Here is a 21,532-nt window from a genome sequence, read left to right on the forward strand (position 1 = left end):
AATAAGCCTATGCAAATGAAATATTGTGATTCGTAGTAACCTTTGCACACAATAATGCCCACCGGCCATCATAATAATAATCATTACCAAAATAACGACACTATCATCTTGAGTATTTGTCCTGTTTGAGGGGTATTGTGTTTGCAAAATACATTTTATTGCCATGGTGGATTACGCCGTTTTGTGGGACCCTTGAGTCGCCACCAAAAGAGGAGATTGACTATATTATGATTTTGCATTTATGAAAACATTTATGAAAACATCTTTGGACTATGGTTATTATGTTAATAAACATATTCGTATGTATGAATTTAACTCAGCAACAACAACATTCTCTATGCATGAGTTTTTAGGTAGGCCGATATTTATATTGTTTTACACATAAATTATTTTTTATTTTTTTCTCTAAGCAGTTTATATAATTACTGCCTGCTCATACATACGGACTGGACAGACTGACGCAAGAACAAGGGAATAATAATTACCACAAACTTTCTCCCATCAGACCAATGCGTAATGCATGACGCGCCTAGGAGGAGTGGTCAGCATCGCCTATATATACCCAGTCGCGCTCTCCTCATATTCAGCAAAGCAGCAGCGCTTACAAACAGACAATATCTCTCTAGACTATTAGAGGTTGCATTCACCATCTCGCCTTCGCACCAAAGACACACGTCGGTGCGCAGAGAAAAGGAAAAGAACATGTCTCCTTCCGAGAACGAGTTTAACATCCCGGCCAAAAATTGCCACAGGATGGTGATTCTGGGCTCTACAAAAGTTGGCAAGACGGCCATCATCTCTCGGTTTTTGAACGAAAGAGTCGAGGACCAGTACACGCCGACCATCGAGGACTTTCATAGGAAATTATACAGCATTCGGGGAGATGTGTACCAGTTGGACATTTTGGACACCTCTGGAAACCATCCTTTCCCCGCCATGATGAGACTCTCTATCCTTACTGGTGAGCTTAACTCTCAACTAACAAAACAGACAAATGTCTTTATGTAAAAGTGAATCATAATATTAAGCTGCATTCTGCAAATCACTTTCTATTAGAATAATATATCAATTTAGCTTCATTAAAATGCATGCTTATGCGTAACGCAAAACTTGTGCTGTGCATTATGGAAGGTACATTGACTTTTGAGCTGTGATATTAATGTTCCTTCCATTTCTCTCTCCTCAGGTGATGTTTTCATCCTGGTGTTCAGTCTGGATAACAGAGACTCATTCCAAGAGGTGCAGCGCCTGAAGCGTCAAATTTACGAGACCAAGTCCTGCCTGAAAAACAAAACCAAAGAGAACGTGGATGTCCCGATAGTTATCTGCGGGAACAAGTGTGACCGGGAGTTTAACCGGGAGGTTCAGAATGAGGAGATTGAGCAGCTGGTGGCTGGTGATGAACAGTGTGCCTACTATGAGATCTCTGCAAAACGTAACACTAATGTCGACCAGATGTTTCAGACTCTTTTTACCATGGCTAAACTGCCCAACGAGATGAGCCCGGACTCTCACCGCAAAGTGTCCTTACAGTTTTGCGAAGTGCTGCAAAACAGCAGAAGAAAATCTTTCAGAAATAAGAAATACAAAGACGGCGAGGCATACGGGATTGTGGAACCGTTCGCGCGCCGACCAAGCGTGCACAGTGACTTGAGGTACATAAAAGAGAAAGCTATCGGCGGCGGACAGAGTAAACAGAGTTGCACCATCAGCTAAGCAATTTACTGACAATGTGCAGGATAACTGTAACGAAATACAACGATAGGTATGATACCCGCCAGGCTTCTCGCCAGTGTGCGGAGTTCAGGATAACACAGCACCACTAGGCGCAGTGACAGCAAGGGGTGTGAATCCTAAACCATGCCAGGACGCGCCGAGAGGGTGCATGACATGGTCAGTCCGTCAGAAATGTCCCTGTGGAGTCAGGACTCTCAAAAGAGATGTAGCTTTAGAGAACCTACAGTGAGGTAGCCTATTCTTATCAACTACATGCTGTAAAATCTGCCTCTACTGCATGGAGAATGTAGCATTTACCTATGGGGTGGCTCTTGTTTACATTTAGCATTTCATTATTTTTTTTACATGGAAATGAACTTGAAGCTAATTGCATTCTGAACAAATCTATAAATGCATATTTATTATTCTGTCATTGTTTACTTTTCACAAAGAAAGAAACATAAAGAGAAAATAAAACCATTTGACAACTGTATTACCATGTCTGTCATCATTTTTTTGTGCTTGTATAATAACATCGATGGTAAATGAGGATATTCTCAGGCCTTCTCAGTGAAATTACAGTTTTAAAGTATTGCCTATAACCTAACATTCATTTTGAAGTACACTAAGTGTACAGAACATTAAGAACACCTTCCTAATATTGAGTTGCACCCCGTCCTTTCAAAGGCACTTAAGTAATTTGTCTTGCCCATTCACCCTCTGAGTGGCACACATACACAATCCATGTCTCAAGGCTTAAAAATCCTTCTTTAACCTGTTTCCTGCCCTTCATCTACACTGACTGGAGTAGATTTAACAAGTGACATTAATAAGGGATCAAAGCCTTTACCTGGATTCAGCTGGTCAGTCTATTTCAGACCAATTTGACCCCCCCCCCCCCCTGATATTTGAGGGGGGTTCAGTCAGGTCTCAACTTTCTGTTGAGAGTCAGAATAATAGAATACACAATGTGCAATTTTGAAATGTGGTTGTGCATCAGCTGTCACTCAATTAGCCCATGTGTGTGGATGTGAGTACACAGACCCAGGAGCCACCACTGCGGCCCCTCATGATGAGTTCAGTTTTTTTGTGTCCCTCACCTCCATCAACGTTGCCCACCCCTGGTGTACGTCATGGAAAGAGCAGGTGTTCATAATGTTTTGTATTAATGTATATTATTTATACCTCACATGCCACCCATGATAAGACTATGCAATTAGCCTATTAAAATGTTTTTCTGACTGCATAAGATGATTTAGCAATATGCAAGAGACTACAGTTCAGTTAGGCAATCAAGAAATGTCTGAGAATGGATACAAGTGTATTTAATTACTTTGTAAAAGGAATGGATTCCCATACAAGGCATAAAACTTCAGTTACAAAGCATTAACAAGCATGATAAGGCATTATTCTAGGCATGATCAGAGAGCGAGAGAGGTCATAGCCTGAAAGGTCATGCCCCAAGAGTCCCTGGGGTGGAGAGAGATAGAGAAAGAGTGTAGGTATCTCACCAGCGCAGATCAGGAACAAACAATAGAATGAGGCAATGAAGCTAACCATTTCACCATGATTAGATTCAAAAGTTGATGACCAATAGCATTACTGTAAAGTTAACCTCCAATGAGATATCAGACCTACTGGCTCTAAAGACAACAGAACCTCTGCTTCACAAGAGATGACACAATGGAGATGACGCAATCATTTTGAAACATTGAAAAGTATAACATTTTGATTGAATATCATTTGATTGAATAACAACTTGGATTTCAAATCAGCCCCCAAAAATTCCCCAACTCCTCTGGTTTTTACTCCATTTATCCCTTCTCTTTTCAGCTGTAGAGGTCGTCATCTCTCTAACTGGGTGATGGTCTATGTTCCTATCCTCCTCACGTCTGGGGTAGCTAAACACAAGACGAATATAAATACAGAGATATATAGTGCAGGCTATAGTAAAATGACTTCCATTACATGAATATTTCCTAAATGCTATTGTAAACAACCTTTGAGTAACTGCCCACAGCTTAGTCTGAAACTCATACGTTGTATTGAAGATAAAAGATCTAGCCTACTGCAAATGAGTGTGAACCTAATTGACCTTAGTCATATTTCAGGTTTGCTGGTTACTGAACTGCACTTGTCACTTAACTGCATGACCACTATAATACCTTGCTTTCCTGCTCAAAAGTGACTCTTCCCTAACTAGAGGATCTGAGATCTTCCAGGCCCTGAACCGTGCAGCCCTATCGTTGTTGGATAGAGGCATCTATAAGGACAGATATTCCCTCAACATCAAAACTGTACTGATAAAGCATTAATACAACATTATGATAATAATTAAGTGCTGATGACTTGAATTTAATAATAATAATGACCATGTTGTTAAAGAGGGTTAAAACCTCTTACATCTAGATGTTCCGCTAGCGGAACACCGCTCCAATATCCAATGATAGGGCGTGGCGCGAATTACAAACTCCTCAAAAATCCCAAAACTTCAATTTTTCAAACATATGACTATTTTACACCATTTTAAAGACAAGACTCTCCTTTATCTAACCACATTGTCCGATTTCAAAAAGGCTTTACAACGAAAGCAAAACATTAGATTATGTCAGGAGAGTACCCAGCCAGAAATAATCACACACCCATTTTTCAAGCTAGCATATAATGTCACTAAAACCAAAACCACAGCTAAATGCAGCACTAACCTTTGATGATCTTCATCAGATGACACTCCTAGGACATTATGTTATACAATACATGCATGTTTTGTTCAATCAAGTTCATATTTATATCAAAAAACAGCTTTTTACATTAGCATGTGACGTTCAGAACTAGCATACCCACCGAAACTTCCGGTGAATTTACTAAATTACTCACGATAAACGTTCACAAAAAACATAATTATTTTAAGAATTATAGATACAGAACTCCTTTATGCAATCGCTATGTCAGATTTTAAAATAGCTTTTCGGTGAAAGCACATTTTGCAATATTCTGAGTAGATAGCCCGGCCATCATGGACAGCTATTTTGACACCCACCAAGTTTGGCACTCACCAAACTCAGATTTACTATAAGAAAAATTGGATTACCTTTGCTGTTCTTCGTCAGAATGCACCCCCAGGACTTCTAGTTTACACCCAATGTTGTTTTGGTTCCAAATAATCCATAGATATATCCAAATAGCGGCGTTTTGTTCTTGCGTTCAAGACACTATCCGAAGGGTGACGTGCCGGTGCGTATCGTGACAAAAAAATTCAAAATATTCCATTACCGTACTTCGAAGCATGTCAAACGCTGTTTAAAATCAATTTTTATGCGATTTTTCTCGTAAAATAGCGATAATATTCCGACCGGGAGTCGTTGTTTTCGTTCAAAGACTGAAAATGTAAAATGGACTCTTCACGTGCAGCGCACCCGTTTCATTGTTCTCAGCTCGACCACTATCCAAATGCGCTACTGTTTTTCAGCCAGGGACTGCAGAGTCATCATTCCCCGTTCTGGCACCTTCTGAGAGCCTATGGGAGTCTTAGAAAATGTCATGTTACAGCAGAGATCCTTTGTTTTAGATAAAGAGGATTTAGAAGGCCAAGAAATGGTCAGAGAGGGCACTTCCTGTTTAGAATCTTCTCAGGTTTTGGCCTGCCATATGAGTTCTGTTATACTCACAGACACCATTCAAACAGTTTTAGAAACTTTAGGGTGTTTTCTATCCAAATCATATGCATATTATATGCATATTCTAGTTTCTGGGCAGGAGTAATAACCAGATTAAATCGGGTAGGTTTTTTTATCCGGCCGTGAAAATACTGCCCCCTATCCTAAACAGGTTAAACCACGGCCTTATACTGTCAAGTTCGTCGTAATGATTGGACCAAGGCGCAGCATGAGTAGCATTCCACATCTTTATTATAATGTGAAACTTCAGCAAAATACAACAACAATAAATGATCAAACGAACCGTGAAGACAGCGAAGTGCAAAGAGGCACCTACACAAAAACAAGATCCCACAAAACACAGTGGGGAAATGGCTGCCTAAATATGATCCCCAATCAGAGACAATTGGGAACCATACCAAGCACACCAACATAGAAATAAACAACATAGAACACCCCCAGTTACGCCCTGACCTACTATACCATAGAGAACCAAGGGCTCTCTATGGTCAGGGCGTGACATATACCTTTTAAAGGGTTAATAAATTACATTATGATAAACGGTAAGGTCTGTGTGTGTTAAAACCTGTTTTGAGTGTTGTGACCTTCAGACACTATCAGAAGACATCTACATTCAGACTCTTCCTGTCTGGATCCCACCTTGGTTATCTGGTTTTCTGAGAACACAAGGCTGCCACAGACCTGATGAAACCAGTCCCCTATCAGAAGATGCTTACACTCGTTCACCTTGTCATGACCCTATACTTGTGATGAAAGGTCAAGTTTCGGTCAGACCCACTTCTGAGTTTTTACTTGCTGATAAGATGTTTCCTGCTGTCAGGGGTTAGATTTATTAAAATGTTGTTGCTAGGGAAAGTTACATAAGGGGGATTGGGGAGGCTATATGAGTTACAGGATGTCTTGGACATTTTGCAGAACTTGGGGAGAAACTATCATATACTGTTATACTTTTCTCTGTACCAACTTCTGCCTACAAATTGTATTACTAAAGGAGTCTTATTTAATACTTAAACAAAGAGTCTGTGCTTCCTTTCCGTTACTAATGTATGTTTGATAATTATGTATCCTGATCATTTGTTGAAGAAAATACCAACATTGTCATTACTTTTGTTTTTCACAATGTGATAAAGACAAAATATACCTTAACACATAACAATACATAAATATGTTATTAATAAAATGTACACACATACACTACATTCCGTAAAAGCTTATGTCCTAAAAACACAAAAACAATACTGTATATGTGTCATACAGAGTAACAAATAACATTGTGGTATAACAGTTATACAGAATGACATAATCGTTACTCCGTATGACAAAAAAACAGTTTGAACTTATTCTACAGGCAATTGCTTGGCCACCTATGAAAAAACTATGACCTTGATCTACATCTTTTTAATGTTACATTTCACATCAAATATGCAATTTTAAAATAAAAACAACATTATAAATGTTCTTTTAAGCGTTGTACCGTATGACACAGGATTTTGTACCATAGTGTCATAAGCGTTGATGAAAGGGGACCAAAGCGCAGTGGGTAAAGTGCTCATCTTCTTTTATTATTTGATAAAGTGAACACTTAAACAAAAATAACAAACCGACAATCAACCGCCGTAAGGCACATAGGCTATACCGAAAACAACCACCCACAAACCCAAAGGAAACAACAGGCTGCCTAAGTATGGCTTCCAATCAGAGACAACGAAAGACACCTGCCTCTGATTGGAAACCATACTTTATACACATAGAAAATGAACATAGAAAAAGAAAACTAGAGCATATCCCCTGGAAACAAACAAACCCCAAAACACACAGAAACAACACCCCCCTGCCACGCCCTGACCATACTACAATGACAAATGACCCCTTTACTGGTCAGGACGTGACACATAGTGCTCCAGTAAACGAAAAGGTGAAATTATCAATATTTTAGGGGGTCGTTCTGAATCTTCTTTCTGATGCAATATCCTGTTATGTGACTATCGCAAAGCATTATGGTCTGAAATGGCTCCTGAATGTCTGTTATACTGAATGACATTGAATGAAATCCCAATGTAGAGACAAAGGTCTTTCAAGCATAAAAATGTAATAAAGTTTAAGATCCTCACCATTATTTTTACTTATCAATACAGATACCCTCACAATTATGGCACCAGAGTTTATTAGATTTTTATTGTCAAAAAAAAAAGTTGAACATTTCTGCATATTGATTTTAGTTTTGGTACTTCTGAGCTCTATAGCTCCCTAAATTCCCATTATTCATAATGAATACTGTTATAAGCTGGTAAATAGGGGAAAGTTTAGTCTAATAATGCAGTGTTTATAAACATTTATTATGCTTCAGACACCAAAATAGACACGTCAGGTCATTGACCCTATTACAGATGAAGACATTTCTACTTTTCATCTCCTTAGCAAGATGAGCTTCGTGCAAAAAAAAATCTAAGGGCACAGATCAAGCAGCATTGAACTCTCTGGCACTGTCCAGAAAACAACCCTAGCCCTGAGGCACTGGTTAAGATCTGAGAGGAGTGGAAACTAGGTGTAAGAAATATGGGTAATATTCCATGAAGCTTATCAAAGGAAAATGTGGAGCTATGACTATATTTAGTGTACCTGTCTAGTGAATACTTTCCCATCTACACAAGTGCCTTTAGGCGGGTAGTGCCTTTAGAGGGGTAGTGCCTTTAGAGGGGTAGTGCCTTTAGGCGGGTAGTGCCTTTAGAGGGGTAGTGCCTTTAGAGGGGTAGTGCCTTTAGAGGGGTAGTGCCTTTAGGCGGGTAGTGCCTTTAGAGGGGTAGTGCCTTTAGAGGGGTAGTGCCTTTAGAGGGGTAGTGCCTTTAGGCGGGTAGTGCCTTTAGAGGGGTAGTGCCTTTAGAGGGGTAGTGCCTTTAGAGGGGTAGTGCCTTTAGGCGGGTAGTGCCTTTAGGCGGGTAGTGCCTTTAGAGGGGTAGTGCCTTTAGAGGGGTAGTGCCTTTAGAGGGGTAGTGCCTTTAGAGGGGTAGTGCCTTTAGAGGGGTAGTGCCTTTAGGCGGGTAGTGCCTTTAGGTGGGTAGTGCCTTTAGGCGGGTAGTGAAAAAAAGGTGAGTAGTGCCTTTAGGTGGGTAAAGTCAAGTGGTTGTTTCTGGACAGGGCCTTTGCTTCGTCGTTATCTTGCTGTTTCGTTACATACATAGAGTGGGGCTAATGTAGTCTTATAATGTTTTGAGTAAAAATGGTTAGACGGGTTTATGGATGAAGGTTAAAGTTAGTGTTGATTGTATACTGAGATTGTTGACTTAAAGCCAGCTGCTGACCAACCCCACCTGACCCTGTGTGTATAGGGAGAGATAGGAGACAGATGCTGGGTCATGTCGATACCATGCCTGGGGGAGGCCTAAGTTGTGTTAGTTCAACTTCATACTGTATAAGATGAATCAATGCACAAGTCTTTGCTTTTAGCATTAAGTGCAACTGAGGAGAGGAGAATGGATCTAGTGCCTTCATGCAGACTCTGATATTAGCTCAGAGATTAGAATGAAGGTGTGCAGGGGCTACCAAAGCCTTAGAAGAATAGGGTGTCTGGGGACGGTCATTGGTTTAAAAATAAAAGTTGATAGCATCTCCCAAAAATGACAATATTAGAGCCATAAATCATCAGTGAAGGCTATGAGTATGAATACATTTGAATGATCCTATTCTATAAACCGAGTAGTTTCACCAGAGGAAACCCTTCCTTCAGTGGGTTTTAACAAGGTCACCCTGTAGACCAAGGGCTCTCAAACCTCACCTTGTGACGTGCGTTAGTTCAGGGATACAACAACATTATGAAATGTCTGGGGCTCCATGAAGAGAGGTTTGAGAGCCACTGCTGTAGCCTACTCTCAAAAAACTTCACTTCTGTCACAGTGTTTTTGTTTAGGGCGACCATTTTGTTCAAAACTCTTCCGCATGTAACAATTCTGTCCAGCTATTAATATGCATAGGAACACAACATTTCTTACAGACAGAACCAAGTGGGGACATTGTTTGGTAGGAACACAAGTAGGAGGCGAGGGGCAGCCGTGTACACAAAGTCTTCGTCCCAGGAGGAGGAAGAGGAGGGGGTAGGGTAGAATAGTAGAACGGAACAGCGGTAGGAACACACCTGAAGATACATGCTCTACTCACACAGGCTGCTGTGGCCACATAACCATAACACTGCTCTGTAACAGGTACATCCTCTACTCACACAGGCTGTGGTGGCCTCACATAACCATAACACTGCTCTGTAACAGGTACATCCTCTACTCACACAGGCTGCTGTGGCCACATAACCATAACACTGCTCTGTAACAGGTACATCCTCTACTCACACAGGCTGTGGTGGCCTCACATAACCATAACACTGCTCTGTAACAGGTACATCCTCTACTCACACAGGCTGTGGTGGCCTCACATAACCATAACACTGCTCTGTAACAGGTACATCCTCTAATCACACAGGCTGTGGTGGCCACATAACCATAACACTGCTCTGTAACAGGTACATCCTCTACTCACACAGGCTGTGGTGGCCTCACATAACCATAACACTGCTCTGTAACAGGTACATCCTCTACTCACACAGGCTGTGGTGGTCACATAACCATAACACTGCTCTGCAAAGCGAAAGGTTTATTATTATGAGAGAACACAACTGGACACAACCCCCCCCACCCCACCCCACCCCTCCCCACCCCACCCCACCCCACCTCAGTAGCAGCAGCAGTTGTAACCCTACCCACATGGATTAGTAGCAGATTCATGCAGATTAATACACCTCTTTTCCTAATAAAACAAACTGAATAATTAAATCCTCATTTTACATCAGCATCTCCATTCAGTATTTCATTCTATGCTTATAAAAGAACAGAGGACAGAATGAGAAGATTGATAGCTGAATCATAACCAAGCACCTGAAGGCAATGTAAACGTGATCTGGAAAACAACAGTGATGTTAACACTGAGCCAGATAAGAAATGTGTCTGGGCTGCTTTCATAAGCTCAGTGAACGTGTCATGAATGATACCCTATTCACTACATAGAGCTCTATGGGCCCTTATCTAAGGAACACGTATGAGGGGCTCTATGCAACCCCCTTAAACAATTCCCTTAGGTAAGGGGAAGTTATTCCTTAAGGTAAATCCTTAAGCCAAACACTTACGATGTTTTATGCAACCCAGCCAAGAACACTATCGCCGTACGTTCAGTAGAGCCAGAGACAGCCAGGCCTGGGAGGGATGGAGGAAAGGAGGGAGGTGTCTACTCAACGCTGGAAAAGGTTGGGTGGATCAGTGGCTGATGCCACTTTAAATCTTTAATGTAAAGGCTAGAATGGAATGAATGGAACGGTATCAAACACATGAAACCCTCCATTTGTAATTGTTTGATACACTTCCATTCATTCCATTACGGCCATGACTATGAGCCATCCTCCTCTCACCAGCCTCCTCTCACCAGCCTCCACTGAGTTTGATATGGGAGAGGACAGGCAAAGGAGAACAGCTGGAGGTGTGGGTGTATGTGGGAGAGGGGTTGTGTTAACTTGAGTGTGTGTGTGTGTGTGTGTGTGTGTGTGTGTGTGTGTGTGTGATATGTAAATTGTGTGTTTCACAAAATGTACTTTCATTATTGTTAGATGTTTTCCATTTTGCTCTGCTCACAGCAGACCTTAACAACTGTACAGATGTAGGATCGTAATTTGATCACTCTTTTGTTGCTGAGAAGCTTACTGCAAAGCAGGAAACGCAAACTTCTAGTGTATTAGATTTTTTAAAAGACTTCTAAAGTTTGTAATTTCCACTTTGAGAATGGAGTTCAGTCTTGATTTGCCCTAACAAAAAATGTATCAACCCCAACAAAAATCTCCATTAATTGTAAACCACATCCGGCTCAAATTAAGATCCTACATATATGTATGTGCAAGCAAGAGACAGACACAATTATCATCTCCTTTGCTTGCAGATGTACAAGAACCTGGCGCTCTGTCTCACCACACCCTAGCTAATCCATGTATCAAATCAGCAGTTTGGATAAGGCACAAGCATATCCTTAATATCCTAGTCATTTGTTTTTTGGGGTACTTTATAGCCCTTTTTCACCCCAATTTTGTGATATCCAATTGGTAGTTACAGTCTTGTCCCATTGCTGCAATTCCCGTAAGGACTTGGGAGAGGCGAAGGTCGAGATCCATGCGACCTCCGAAATACGACCCCGCCAAGCCGCACTGCTTCTTGGTACACTGCTCGCTTAACCCAGAAGCCAGCTGCAACAATGTGTCGGGGGAAACACCGTACAGCTGGCGACCAGCGTGCAGGCGCCGGCCGCCACGAGGAGTCGCTAGTCCACAATGGGACAAGAACATCCCAGACCCTCCCCTAACCCGGACGACGCTGGGCCAATTGTGCGCCGCCTCATGGGTTTTCCAGTCGCGGCCGGCTGACACGCAATCAGTAGGCCTGCTGGGTAATTCCATAGACTGACGAGATTGTCATGGTTCCACCTGTCACCAGAGGGCAGCAGAAACCGTCCTAGAGACATTAATGACACTAAGGTGTGTCCTATTACTAATTATAATTTCCCTGTTAAAAGAGGTGTTTCTGGTTTCCTTTGCAGAAGCTTGAATTGTTTATCGTGTGCGGTTGTTTCCTGAGTGAGGTTTCGAGACGTAGTGTTAGTTGTTTTTCCAGTGTACTGTGATCCTTTGGCTACTGTTTCTCAGTAAAGTATTCATGTTTATCCTTAAACACTGATTCCTCATCTGGTCTCTTCTCTGCACCTGGGTCCAGCCTCACCATGTCACAGAGATGTATCGGTGACTGTCAAGGAGCGGAGAACAGGATTAGGAATTGTGGGAACAGCAATCAGGTAAACTTGTGTTCTCTCCTCTCCAAGTTTGATGTCAGCAAATAACAGTAACATTAAGTTGATGTGCTAGCTTGCAGTGCATCTCTCTCTAGTCTGTCTTGCTAACTTATCTGGGCAGGGCGTCTCTTGGTCTGTGTCTTGTTTGCTTGTCAGCCACTTCCAGGGCTGTGTTCTGTGACTTTGTGCCTGACAAAAGTAAGAGTGAAATACAACTATTTATTACGTTTGATAAACGCCAATGGGCAACGGTGTTAATAAACGGCAGCTTGGAAAGATAACCGTGTCGTGCTTGAACATGTGTTCATATGCACATACACGAAATGAAACTCGCGCTTTCCAGCAGCAACCTCTGTGGGGACCAGTCCAGACAATATACACTGCTCAAAAAAATAAAGGGAACACTAAAATAACACACCCTAGATCTGAATGAATGAAATAATCTTATTAAATACTTTTTTCTTTACATAGTTGAATGTGCTGACAACAAAATCACACAAATAATCAATGGAAATCCAATTTATCAACCCATGGAGGTCAGGATTTGGAGTCACACTCAAAATTTAAGTGGAAAACCACACTAAAGGCTGATCCAACTTTGATGTAATGTCCTTAAAACAAGTCAAAATGAGGCTCAGTAGTGTGTGTCTGGCCTCCACGTGCCTGTATGACCTCCCTACAACGCCTGGGCATGCTCCTGATGAGGTGGAGGATGGTCTCCTGAGGGATCTCCTCCCAGACCTGGACTAAAGCATCCACCAACTCCTGGACAGTCTGTGGTGCAACGTGGCGTTGGTGGATGGAGCGAGACATGATTTCCCAGATGTGCTCAATTGGATTCAGGTCTGGGGAACGGGCGGGCCAGTCCATAACATCAATGCCTTCCTCTTGCAAGACTGCTGACACACTCCAGCCACATGAGGTCTAGCATTATCTTGCATTAGGAGGAACCAAGGGCCAACGCAACAGCATATGGTCTCACAAGGGGTCTGAGGATCTCATCTCGGTACCTAATGGCAGTCAGGCTACCTCTGGCGAGCACATGGAGGGCTGTGCGGCCCCCCCAAAAAATGCCACCCCACACCATGACTGACCCACCGCCAAACCGGTCATGCTGGAGGATGTTGCAGGCAGCAGAACGTTCTCCACGGCGTCTCCAGACTGTCACGACTGTCACATGTGCTCAGTGTGAACCTGCTTTCATCTGTGAAGAGCACAGGGCTTCAGTGGCGAATTTGCCAATCTTGGTGTTCTCTGGCAAATACCAAACGTCCTGCACGGTGTTGGGCTGTAAGCACAACCCCAACCTGTGGATGTCGGGCCCTCATATCACCCTCATGGAGTCTGTTTCTGACCGTTTGAGCAGACACATGCACATTTGTGGCCTGCTGGAGGTCATTTTGCAGGGCTCTGGCAGTGCTTCTCCTGCTCCTCCTTGCACAAAGGCGGAGGTAGCGGTCCCGCTGCTGGGTTGTTGCCCTCCTACAGCCTCCTCCACGTCTCCGGATGTACTGGCCTGTCTCCTGGTAGCGCCTCCATGCTCTGGACACTACGCTGACAGACACAGCAAACCTTCTTGCCACAGCTCGCATTGATGTGCCATCCTGGATGAGCTGCACTACCTGAGCCACTTGTGTGGGTTGTAGACTCCGTCTCATGCTACCACTAGAGTGAAATCACCGCCAGCATTCAAGTGACCAAAACATCAGCCAGGAAGCATAGGAACTGAGAAGTGGTCTGTGGTCCCCACCTGCAGAACCACTCCTTTATTGGGGGTGTCTTGCTTATTGCCTATAATTTCCACCTGTTGTCTATTCCATTTGCACAACAGCATGTGCAATTTGTCAATCAGTGTTGCTTCCTAAGTGGACAGTTTGATTTCACAGAAGTGTGATTGACTTGGAGTTACATTGTGTTTAAGAGTTCCCTTTATGTTTTTGAGCAGTGTATGAGCGTGATGGCATTCCTCATAGGCGCACATCATTTTTAAAACAAGACAATGGTTATCTCGTCTCTCAGTCAATGTTTAGTTGGCCCCCAGTCTTAATAGACTTTATGAGTTAGTGCTCAGAGGTCCATTCAAACTAGGACTGGATTTTGCTTACTCTAAAGACAAGTCTAGAAGAGGTTTCCATTCAGGCTTATTACAGAGACAGCTGGCTAAACGGGGAAAAGATTACCAGGCTTTCATACTCAATCAAAAACAATGCTGTGTATTGTTTTTGCTGTAAGCTCTTTTCTACAAAAGACTACAAAATAATAAAGGAAGGTGTGAATGACTGGTCAAATATCAACGCCATTCTGAAACACCATGAGGGTAGTCCTGAACACAAACAATATGATTAAGTGAAGAGAACTTGATCTGTGCTTAAGTCGGGGACAGACTCTTGACCAGAAACAAATGGCAATTTTAGAGGCTGAAAGAAAGGGATGTCCTTACACGTTTAAGTATCACCCAGTCTCTGGCTGAAAGAAACCTAGCGTCCAGGGGTTCATCATACAAACTCTTCCAACCAGATAATGGAAACTTCCTAAAAGAGGTTGAATTACTGGCAAAATTTGACCCCGTTATGGAAAACAATCTCAGCAAAATTAAGGATGGAGAGACACATGCTCATTAACTTGTGAAGCGCACACGGAATGAGCTGATTCAGATTGTGAGTGACAAGATTCTGGATGCAGTAGTGACTCAAGTAAGAGACTCAAAGTACTTCTCCATTTTCTTGGACTGTACACCTGACATTAGTCACCAGGTGCAAATGTCCATTATTCTGAGAAGCGTGGTTTTAAAGGGAAAGCCAGAGATCAAGGAGCACTTCCTCAGCTTTGTAAATGTTGAGGTTACAACAGGCTTGACTCTGTCCACTGTCATCTTAGATAAGTTGAAGATTGCAGAGGGCAAGCTTATGATAATGGGGCCAACATGAAGAGCAAGTACCAAGGAGTACAAGCCAGACTGCTAAAAAAAATCCCAGAGCTGTGTTCATCCCATGTGGAGCACATACTCTAAACCTTGTCATTGCAGATACTGCCAAATCTTCAAAAGATGCAGTTGGGTTTTTTGGGCATGTGCAAAACCTCTTCACCTTCTTTTCAGCTGACACACGAAGATGGAGTGTTTTGGAGAAACACGTGAACATAAACGTGAAGTCATGGAGTGACACAAGATGGGAGAGTAGGCTCAAGTGTTCATGCAATCAGGCTTCTGAGGTTCGGGAGGCATTACTGGAAGCCAGACAGACAATCAACGATCCTGTGGCCAAAGTGGAGGCACGGCACTTGCAGAGGAAGTTGGGTCCTACCGCTTCTTGATTTGCTGTGTTGTATGGTGTGAGATACTGACAATGACGAACAAGGTGAACAAGCTTCTCCAATCCGACTCAATGCAGTTGGATATCGCAGTGAATTTAATTTCAAATGCAAAGGTCTACCTCACTGCATACCGGGAAACTGGATTCTCTGAGGCCCAGACAACAGCCAAAAGCATTTGTGAAGAAATGAATGTGGAGGCTGTTCTGAAAGAGAAGAGACTGAGAAACAGCAAGAGGCTCCTGATGAACCAGTGATTGATGCACTGATAAACCTTGAAGTCAAATACTTATACATTGTGGTCGACTCTGCTGTGACATCCATGGATGAGAGATTTGAAACACTCAACAGGGTGAAAACCAAATATGGAGTGCTGCTGAACTTTAGCACTGCCTCTCAGATGTCCAGTGAATCTTTAAAGGCTCAGTGCATGGAAGTTAAACACTCTAACCTTCAGAGATGACTAACATCAGTAGAATGGATCTGGCACACGAGATTCAGAATGTACCTGATCTGCCATCACACAAGATGACTGCCTTTGAGCTGCTTTCCTTTCTCTGTGAGGAAAAACCTGGAGGAACTCTATCCTAACCTTTGGACAGCCCTAAGAATTGCAGTCACCATACCAGTAACGGTAGCATCGGCAGAGGAGCTTTTCAAAATAAAAGCTACCTGAGGTCTTCCATGTCACAGGAATGTTTGAGTGGTCTGGCCATAATGAGCATAAATCATGACGTGGGGAAACAATGTCCTATGATGACATCATTGGTGATTTTGCCTCAAAGTGCAGAAAAGGAATATTTTGATAAGATTTTAATTCAAACATTAAAATGTTTACACACTTAGTAACATTTTAAGATTGTATAGCAGAAGTGCATTTGTGTAAATGACTGCTTAACTATGTGACATACTTTCTCCATTTCTTCCAGACAGTACAGATAGACTGGTGCCCATGCTGATGCTGAAAATGCCCAGGCTGTAGAGGGAACCAAAGTTAATCACACAGATGTATAGGTTTTATTTGACTATTTTGAGAAGTATAGCTGCAGCCATAGCCTATAGGCTTATGTTTACATTGTGTGTAGATACAAAGCGAATTGTATAATTGTCATAAATGTTGAAGCCGTGTTGAATGGACCAAACTGCAGGCGGAATGTGGATACTCATCTTTTAATGTAAAGAATAATAAATGAAAGCAAAGTATACACAGGAAACCACAAAACTCACAACACGCTAACATGCTTACTACAAACAAAAGGACTAGCAGTGTTAGCACAACCACCCACAAACCCAAGTGACAAACATACTCCTAAATATATGACTCCTAAATATATGACTCCCAATCAGGAACAACGATCCCCAGCTGTTCCTGATCAGGAGTCACAAGACTAACACAGAAACAGACATACTAGACAACACATACAGACTTCTTCTGCCATGTCCTGACCAAAATACTACACCACTACTCCCTCTGCTGGTCAGGACGTGACAATGATATTGTGAGGACTGGACTAATTACCAGGCAGCAGAGCCAAAGCTCAGTGTTATATTTGATATTTTCTACAATTTCTTATTTATGTTAATATTCACTTAAGATTCTATAGAAAATATTATATTCAATAAATATTGTTTGTTTATACCTCATTCTGTATAGGTCTACTTATTCTTAGACTTACAGATGGAGCAAACTGTTTTAAAAGAGGGAGGATTGTAGTGTGAGCACTGGGGTCTGACTGTGTGGCAATGGCAAATGGTTTACATTACGGGTCAGGTAGGAGGGCCCCTTAGCAGAATTTTACTTAATGCCCCAGGGAGGTCAGGACCGGCTCTGTTAAATACGCACATCAAGCCAGTTTAAACTGCAAGACATCCAAACAATCAAGTTGACGATGAAAAGAAGTTGACAGAATACATTTTCTTGTGATTACATCTCCAGTAGGTCAGTAGGGAGCACTTGTGGTTTTCTTTCCAGTGTCCCCCCATCATTGCTGTCCTCCAAGTATACACAACGTACTGTATCTGATTGGGTTGTTTGGTCATGCTTGGTGTGGGCCACTTGGAAAATCGAATTGATATGGTATTTAAGATGAGAACAAAGCTTTCATTTATGCTATCTAAGCGCCATCTCTGGATTGCTCATGGCCACATAACTTAGTTTTTTCTCACAATTTTATTAGCTTGTTTTTTTTGGTAAAGGCCTTCACACATTAATTACATGAGCAAATTTCCCAGATTTTAGACAATAACATTTCTTAGAAAACCGCTGCTGTACGTGAGGAAAAGAAGAAATGACTTACTCATGACCAAATGGCGATTGCTAAGTTTGTGTCATAACCATGTTCACTTCTTAACCCTATTTGTGGTGTGGTGGGCAAACACACAAAAATGATCCATTCAGATGAATACAGTGATTATTGATCCATAATGCTGCTCCTGGATCAATACATTCCAGGAATGAACAGTAATATTGTTTCTCACTGAGGAAGGTGACATAACAGAATGATGACAGGACATGTCAGCAGTCACTCTGGACGTGTGCTGCCGTCTCGCTCTCTCTATTCCATCTCTATTATCCTTCCTGAAAAAGCCAAACCACTTTCTCCTATTCCCCGGCCCCCTTTGTGTCCCCAGAATGGTTGAGTGTAGTGTAGAGAGAAACTCATCTCCACCATACAGTAACCTTGAGCGTCAGTGAGAGTGAATGGTAATAGTCATAATGCTGTTGATAAAGTCACATCTGGTGTGTCAAAGTATAAATGGAATCCATTATTGCTGTGGATGATTCAGGCCAGCCTGTTGGCCACACATGTTATTGATTACATTGTACAAAGACAATTAATTTGATCTGAGCATCACTCCTCTCCTTTGTCCTGTCTTGTCATATTTGTGTGTGTACAGTCTTATACAATAGATATGAAAGAACCAGTCATGGCCTCAAGACTAAAACTCCAATTCATCTGGGGCATCCTCTGCCTCTCATCACACACACACACACACACACACACACACACACACACACACACACACACACACACACACACACACAGGCACGTAAGCAGCATCTTAATGAAACTGTGAGAATCAATGTGTTCTTGGGTCCTTGATAAGCTCAAGCCAGTAGGAAACACATCACAAAGCAATGCTCAACCTCCCTCCCTGGGCCTTTTGTACACTTGAGAGGGATATCAGAATTGATTCATTACCACCCTCAATTAGCTAGGTGGTCTATGATAGCACTTCATTGTTTTCTTTCTTCATTGAACAGAGAAAGATCTGACACTATAGAACAATGGGGGTTTTCACCACATGTAGATGTTCATTTGAACAACCTAATGGAGCCACGTGCTACTGTGTGATGATGACATTGACATCATATCCAGACTCTCTCTCTCAATTTGTCATATCTCTCAGTACATTTCTCTCTTTTTTTGCTGTAGTCATTCAAATACAAATGGCTTTAGTGAGGCTTTGGAATAAGTACACCCACAGTGTTTCTGTGACTCTTTATGTACTCTTTACGTACAACGTAATCAAATGGGGAACTCGAGCGACATGAGCTATCAGTGTCTGTAAAACCAAGAAGGGTATTATGTGTTTATAATCCTGTAAACACATTTACCCTACAATGCATTCACTCGAGGGTGTAACTGTACTGTATATTTTTACATTCTTTTGAACAGTCTAGTTTCCGTGTAATTATGATTCATTCAGGGGGTCTAAGATGATCCCACATTGAATGGTTACGTAACATCCAATCTCTCAAAAGCCTTACTGTGTCACACAACAAAGCATCATGTAAAGAACAGTTGTCGTCTTTCATCTTCAGCCACAGACAAAATGAGAGGGAAACAGAAGAGCGAAAGACTGTGAGGCGTCATACGGTTAGATCTGATTAACTTTACACCTGTTTCACATTATAGCTGAATCAGATTACAGGTCAGCCATCAAATCAACACTGATCACTGCTCTCTCTCTCTCTCTCTCTCTCTCTCTCACACACATACTCTCTGCATCTCTCTCTATTCCCCCATCTAGCTCCTCTCTTTCTCCCTCTGTCTGTGTCTGTCTTTCTTCAGTCAGTCTCTTTCTCGCTCTCTGTCTTTCTAGTTCTCTCTCTCCATCTCTCTCACTCTCCTTAGTGTGTCTCTGACGTTGCCAACAACGCTGACCATGTTGCAATCACAAAACAAAAGTCCTCTGTGACAGTTATTGCCCACTGCTGCTCCCATTGTGATGACATATCAACATAATACCTGATAATGACCCAGAATACCAGATGTCATTAAGCCATGACAATTTGTAACAGAGCCCAGTATAGACAGTGTCAGGTTGAGACCTGTATTCTGTCGTACAGGTCCAGATATCAACATGTCTCTGATTCGATGAGACAACAAGGGGACACATTGTGTTAATAGCTATAAACTCAGCCACCTGGCTGTGTGTGTGTGTATGTACGTCTAGGGACTGTCAACAGGCTTACAGTGGAATGGTCTAACGAGTGTGATAGAACACTGTCACAGGTTCACACCCTGTAGAATATTCACACACACCATCTGCTCTGAAGCAGTAACTATCATGGAGCTATTTAGTCATGCTATATTAACATGCGTGAATGTTGGGTGTATATCCATGTACCACAAAGTAACAAAGGGCCAGTGGGTCTTTTCTGAGCCTGAGTTTAGTTTTGTGGTTATGGCCACTGCCCTGGACTAATCTTAGATTCCCAGCCCCACCGGTTTTCTACCAGCCCTTCTCTCTCTCATTGATTTTGAAAGTCGGGACAATCCTTCTCTGACAGGGAATCTTTATTTTTATAATTGAAAAATGCTCAAACAGTTTGGGCTTTGCAGACAATTTCATTACGATTTCCTAAAAAAACACAGTTTCACAAGCTCCATGTTATGGAATCGGCGGAAAGAGGGTATTGAGCTGCAGCCACTTCCAACACTAAGTCTCTAGTATAAACTCACAAGGACGTCACTTTTGACTCGCGGGCACGTCAATCGACTCTAGGGGAATATTTCTCTCAAACCTGTGATCCCTAAAGAATGTGTCTGGACATTTGGTAAACTCTGTCAGTGTCACGGCTGTTTGAATGAGCGGACCAAGATGCAGCGTTTTCGTAGTTCCACATGTTTTACTAAATCAGTGAAACCGAATGCAACCATTAAACATTACAAGTATATACAAAACAACAAACCGTGACGCTGGAGGAACCATAACCTCACGAAGAACAATCACCCACGAACACCTGTGGAACAAACCTAACTTAAATAGGACCTCCAATTAGAGACAACGACAACCTGCTGTCTCTAATTGGAGGTCATGCCAAATAACACCAACAGAAATACAAACCTAGAACCAAAACATAGACATACAAAAACCACACAAACACCCCCTGTCACGCCCTGACCTAATCTACCATAGAAAATAACACTCACTATGGTCAGGACGTGACAGTCAGATTTGACTAAAATCCTAAATGAATCAGGAATGAGCAGGGTCAGTTTATTCGTGGTTTTCAAATGAATAATTTTCCATATTTTACAAATGTGTGTAAGGCAAATATGTCTGTTTTGAGTATTTTTTGAAAACTTCATCACCGATGGCCAACCCTTATTAAGATCTATATTTCTTCTTCAATATTCCCAAAAAATATTTGACTCACTACATGATATATGATAAAAGTATTTCCTGTGCTAGACCAAAGGGATAATGTTTGCTTTATAAATGTGTTTGCTTTATGTTCTGAATCTAGAAAAACATGCAAAAAATGCTAACGAAATGAGCCCTGGAGCATTATACAGTACTATAAAACAAAAATAAGTTTGGAGATTTGAATTACATATTTAAATAATCTAATGTTAGAATTGTTTTAGTTGCGCAATTGTTTTAGTTTGGATGTTTTAGTTGCGCAATTTTACATCTAAGGTGTTTGGTGCAGTATTTCAAAAGAAAAATTA

General features: G+C 41.9%; 1 protein-coding gene across 1 annotated transcript; it reads left to right on the forward strand.

Moving 5' to 3' along the window:
• The first annotated feature begins 591 nt into the window (after positions 1 to 591).
• LOC115206811 (dexamethasone-induced Ras-related protein 1) lies at positions 592 to 2,209 on the forward strand. The gene is made up of 2 exons (XM_029774004.1): positions 592 to 961; positions 1,187 to 2,209. The coding sequence occupies exons 1-2, from the start codon at positions 703 to 705 to the stop codon at positions 1,714 to 1,716; spliced, it is 789 nt and encodes a 262-aa protein (XP_029629864.1). The 5' UTR covers positions 592 to 702; the 3' UTR covers positions 1,717 to 2,209.
• Positions 2,210 to 21,532: the final 19,323 nt, after the last annotated feature.

This window comes from Salmo trutta, chromosome 1, assembly GCF_901001165.1.
Source record: "Salmo trutta chromosome 1, fSalTru1.1, whole genome shotgun sequence".
NCBI classification, from domain to species: Eukaryota; Metazoa; Chordata; class Actinopteri; order Salmoniformes; family Salmonidae; genus Salmo; species Salmo trutta.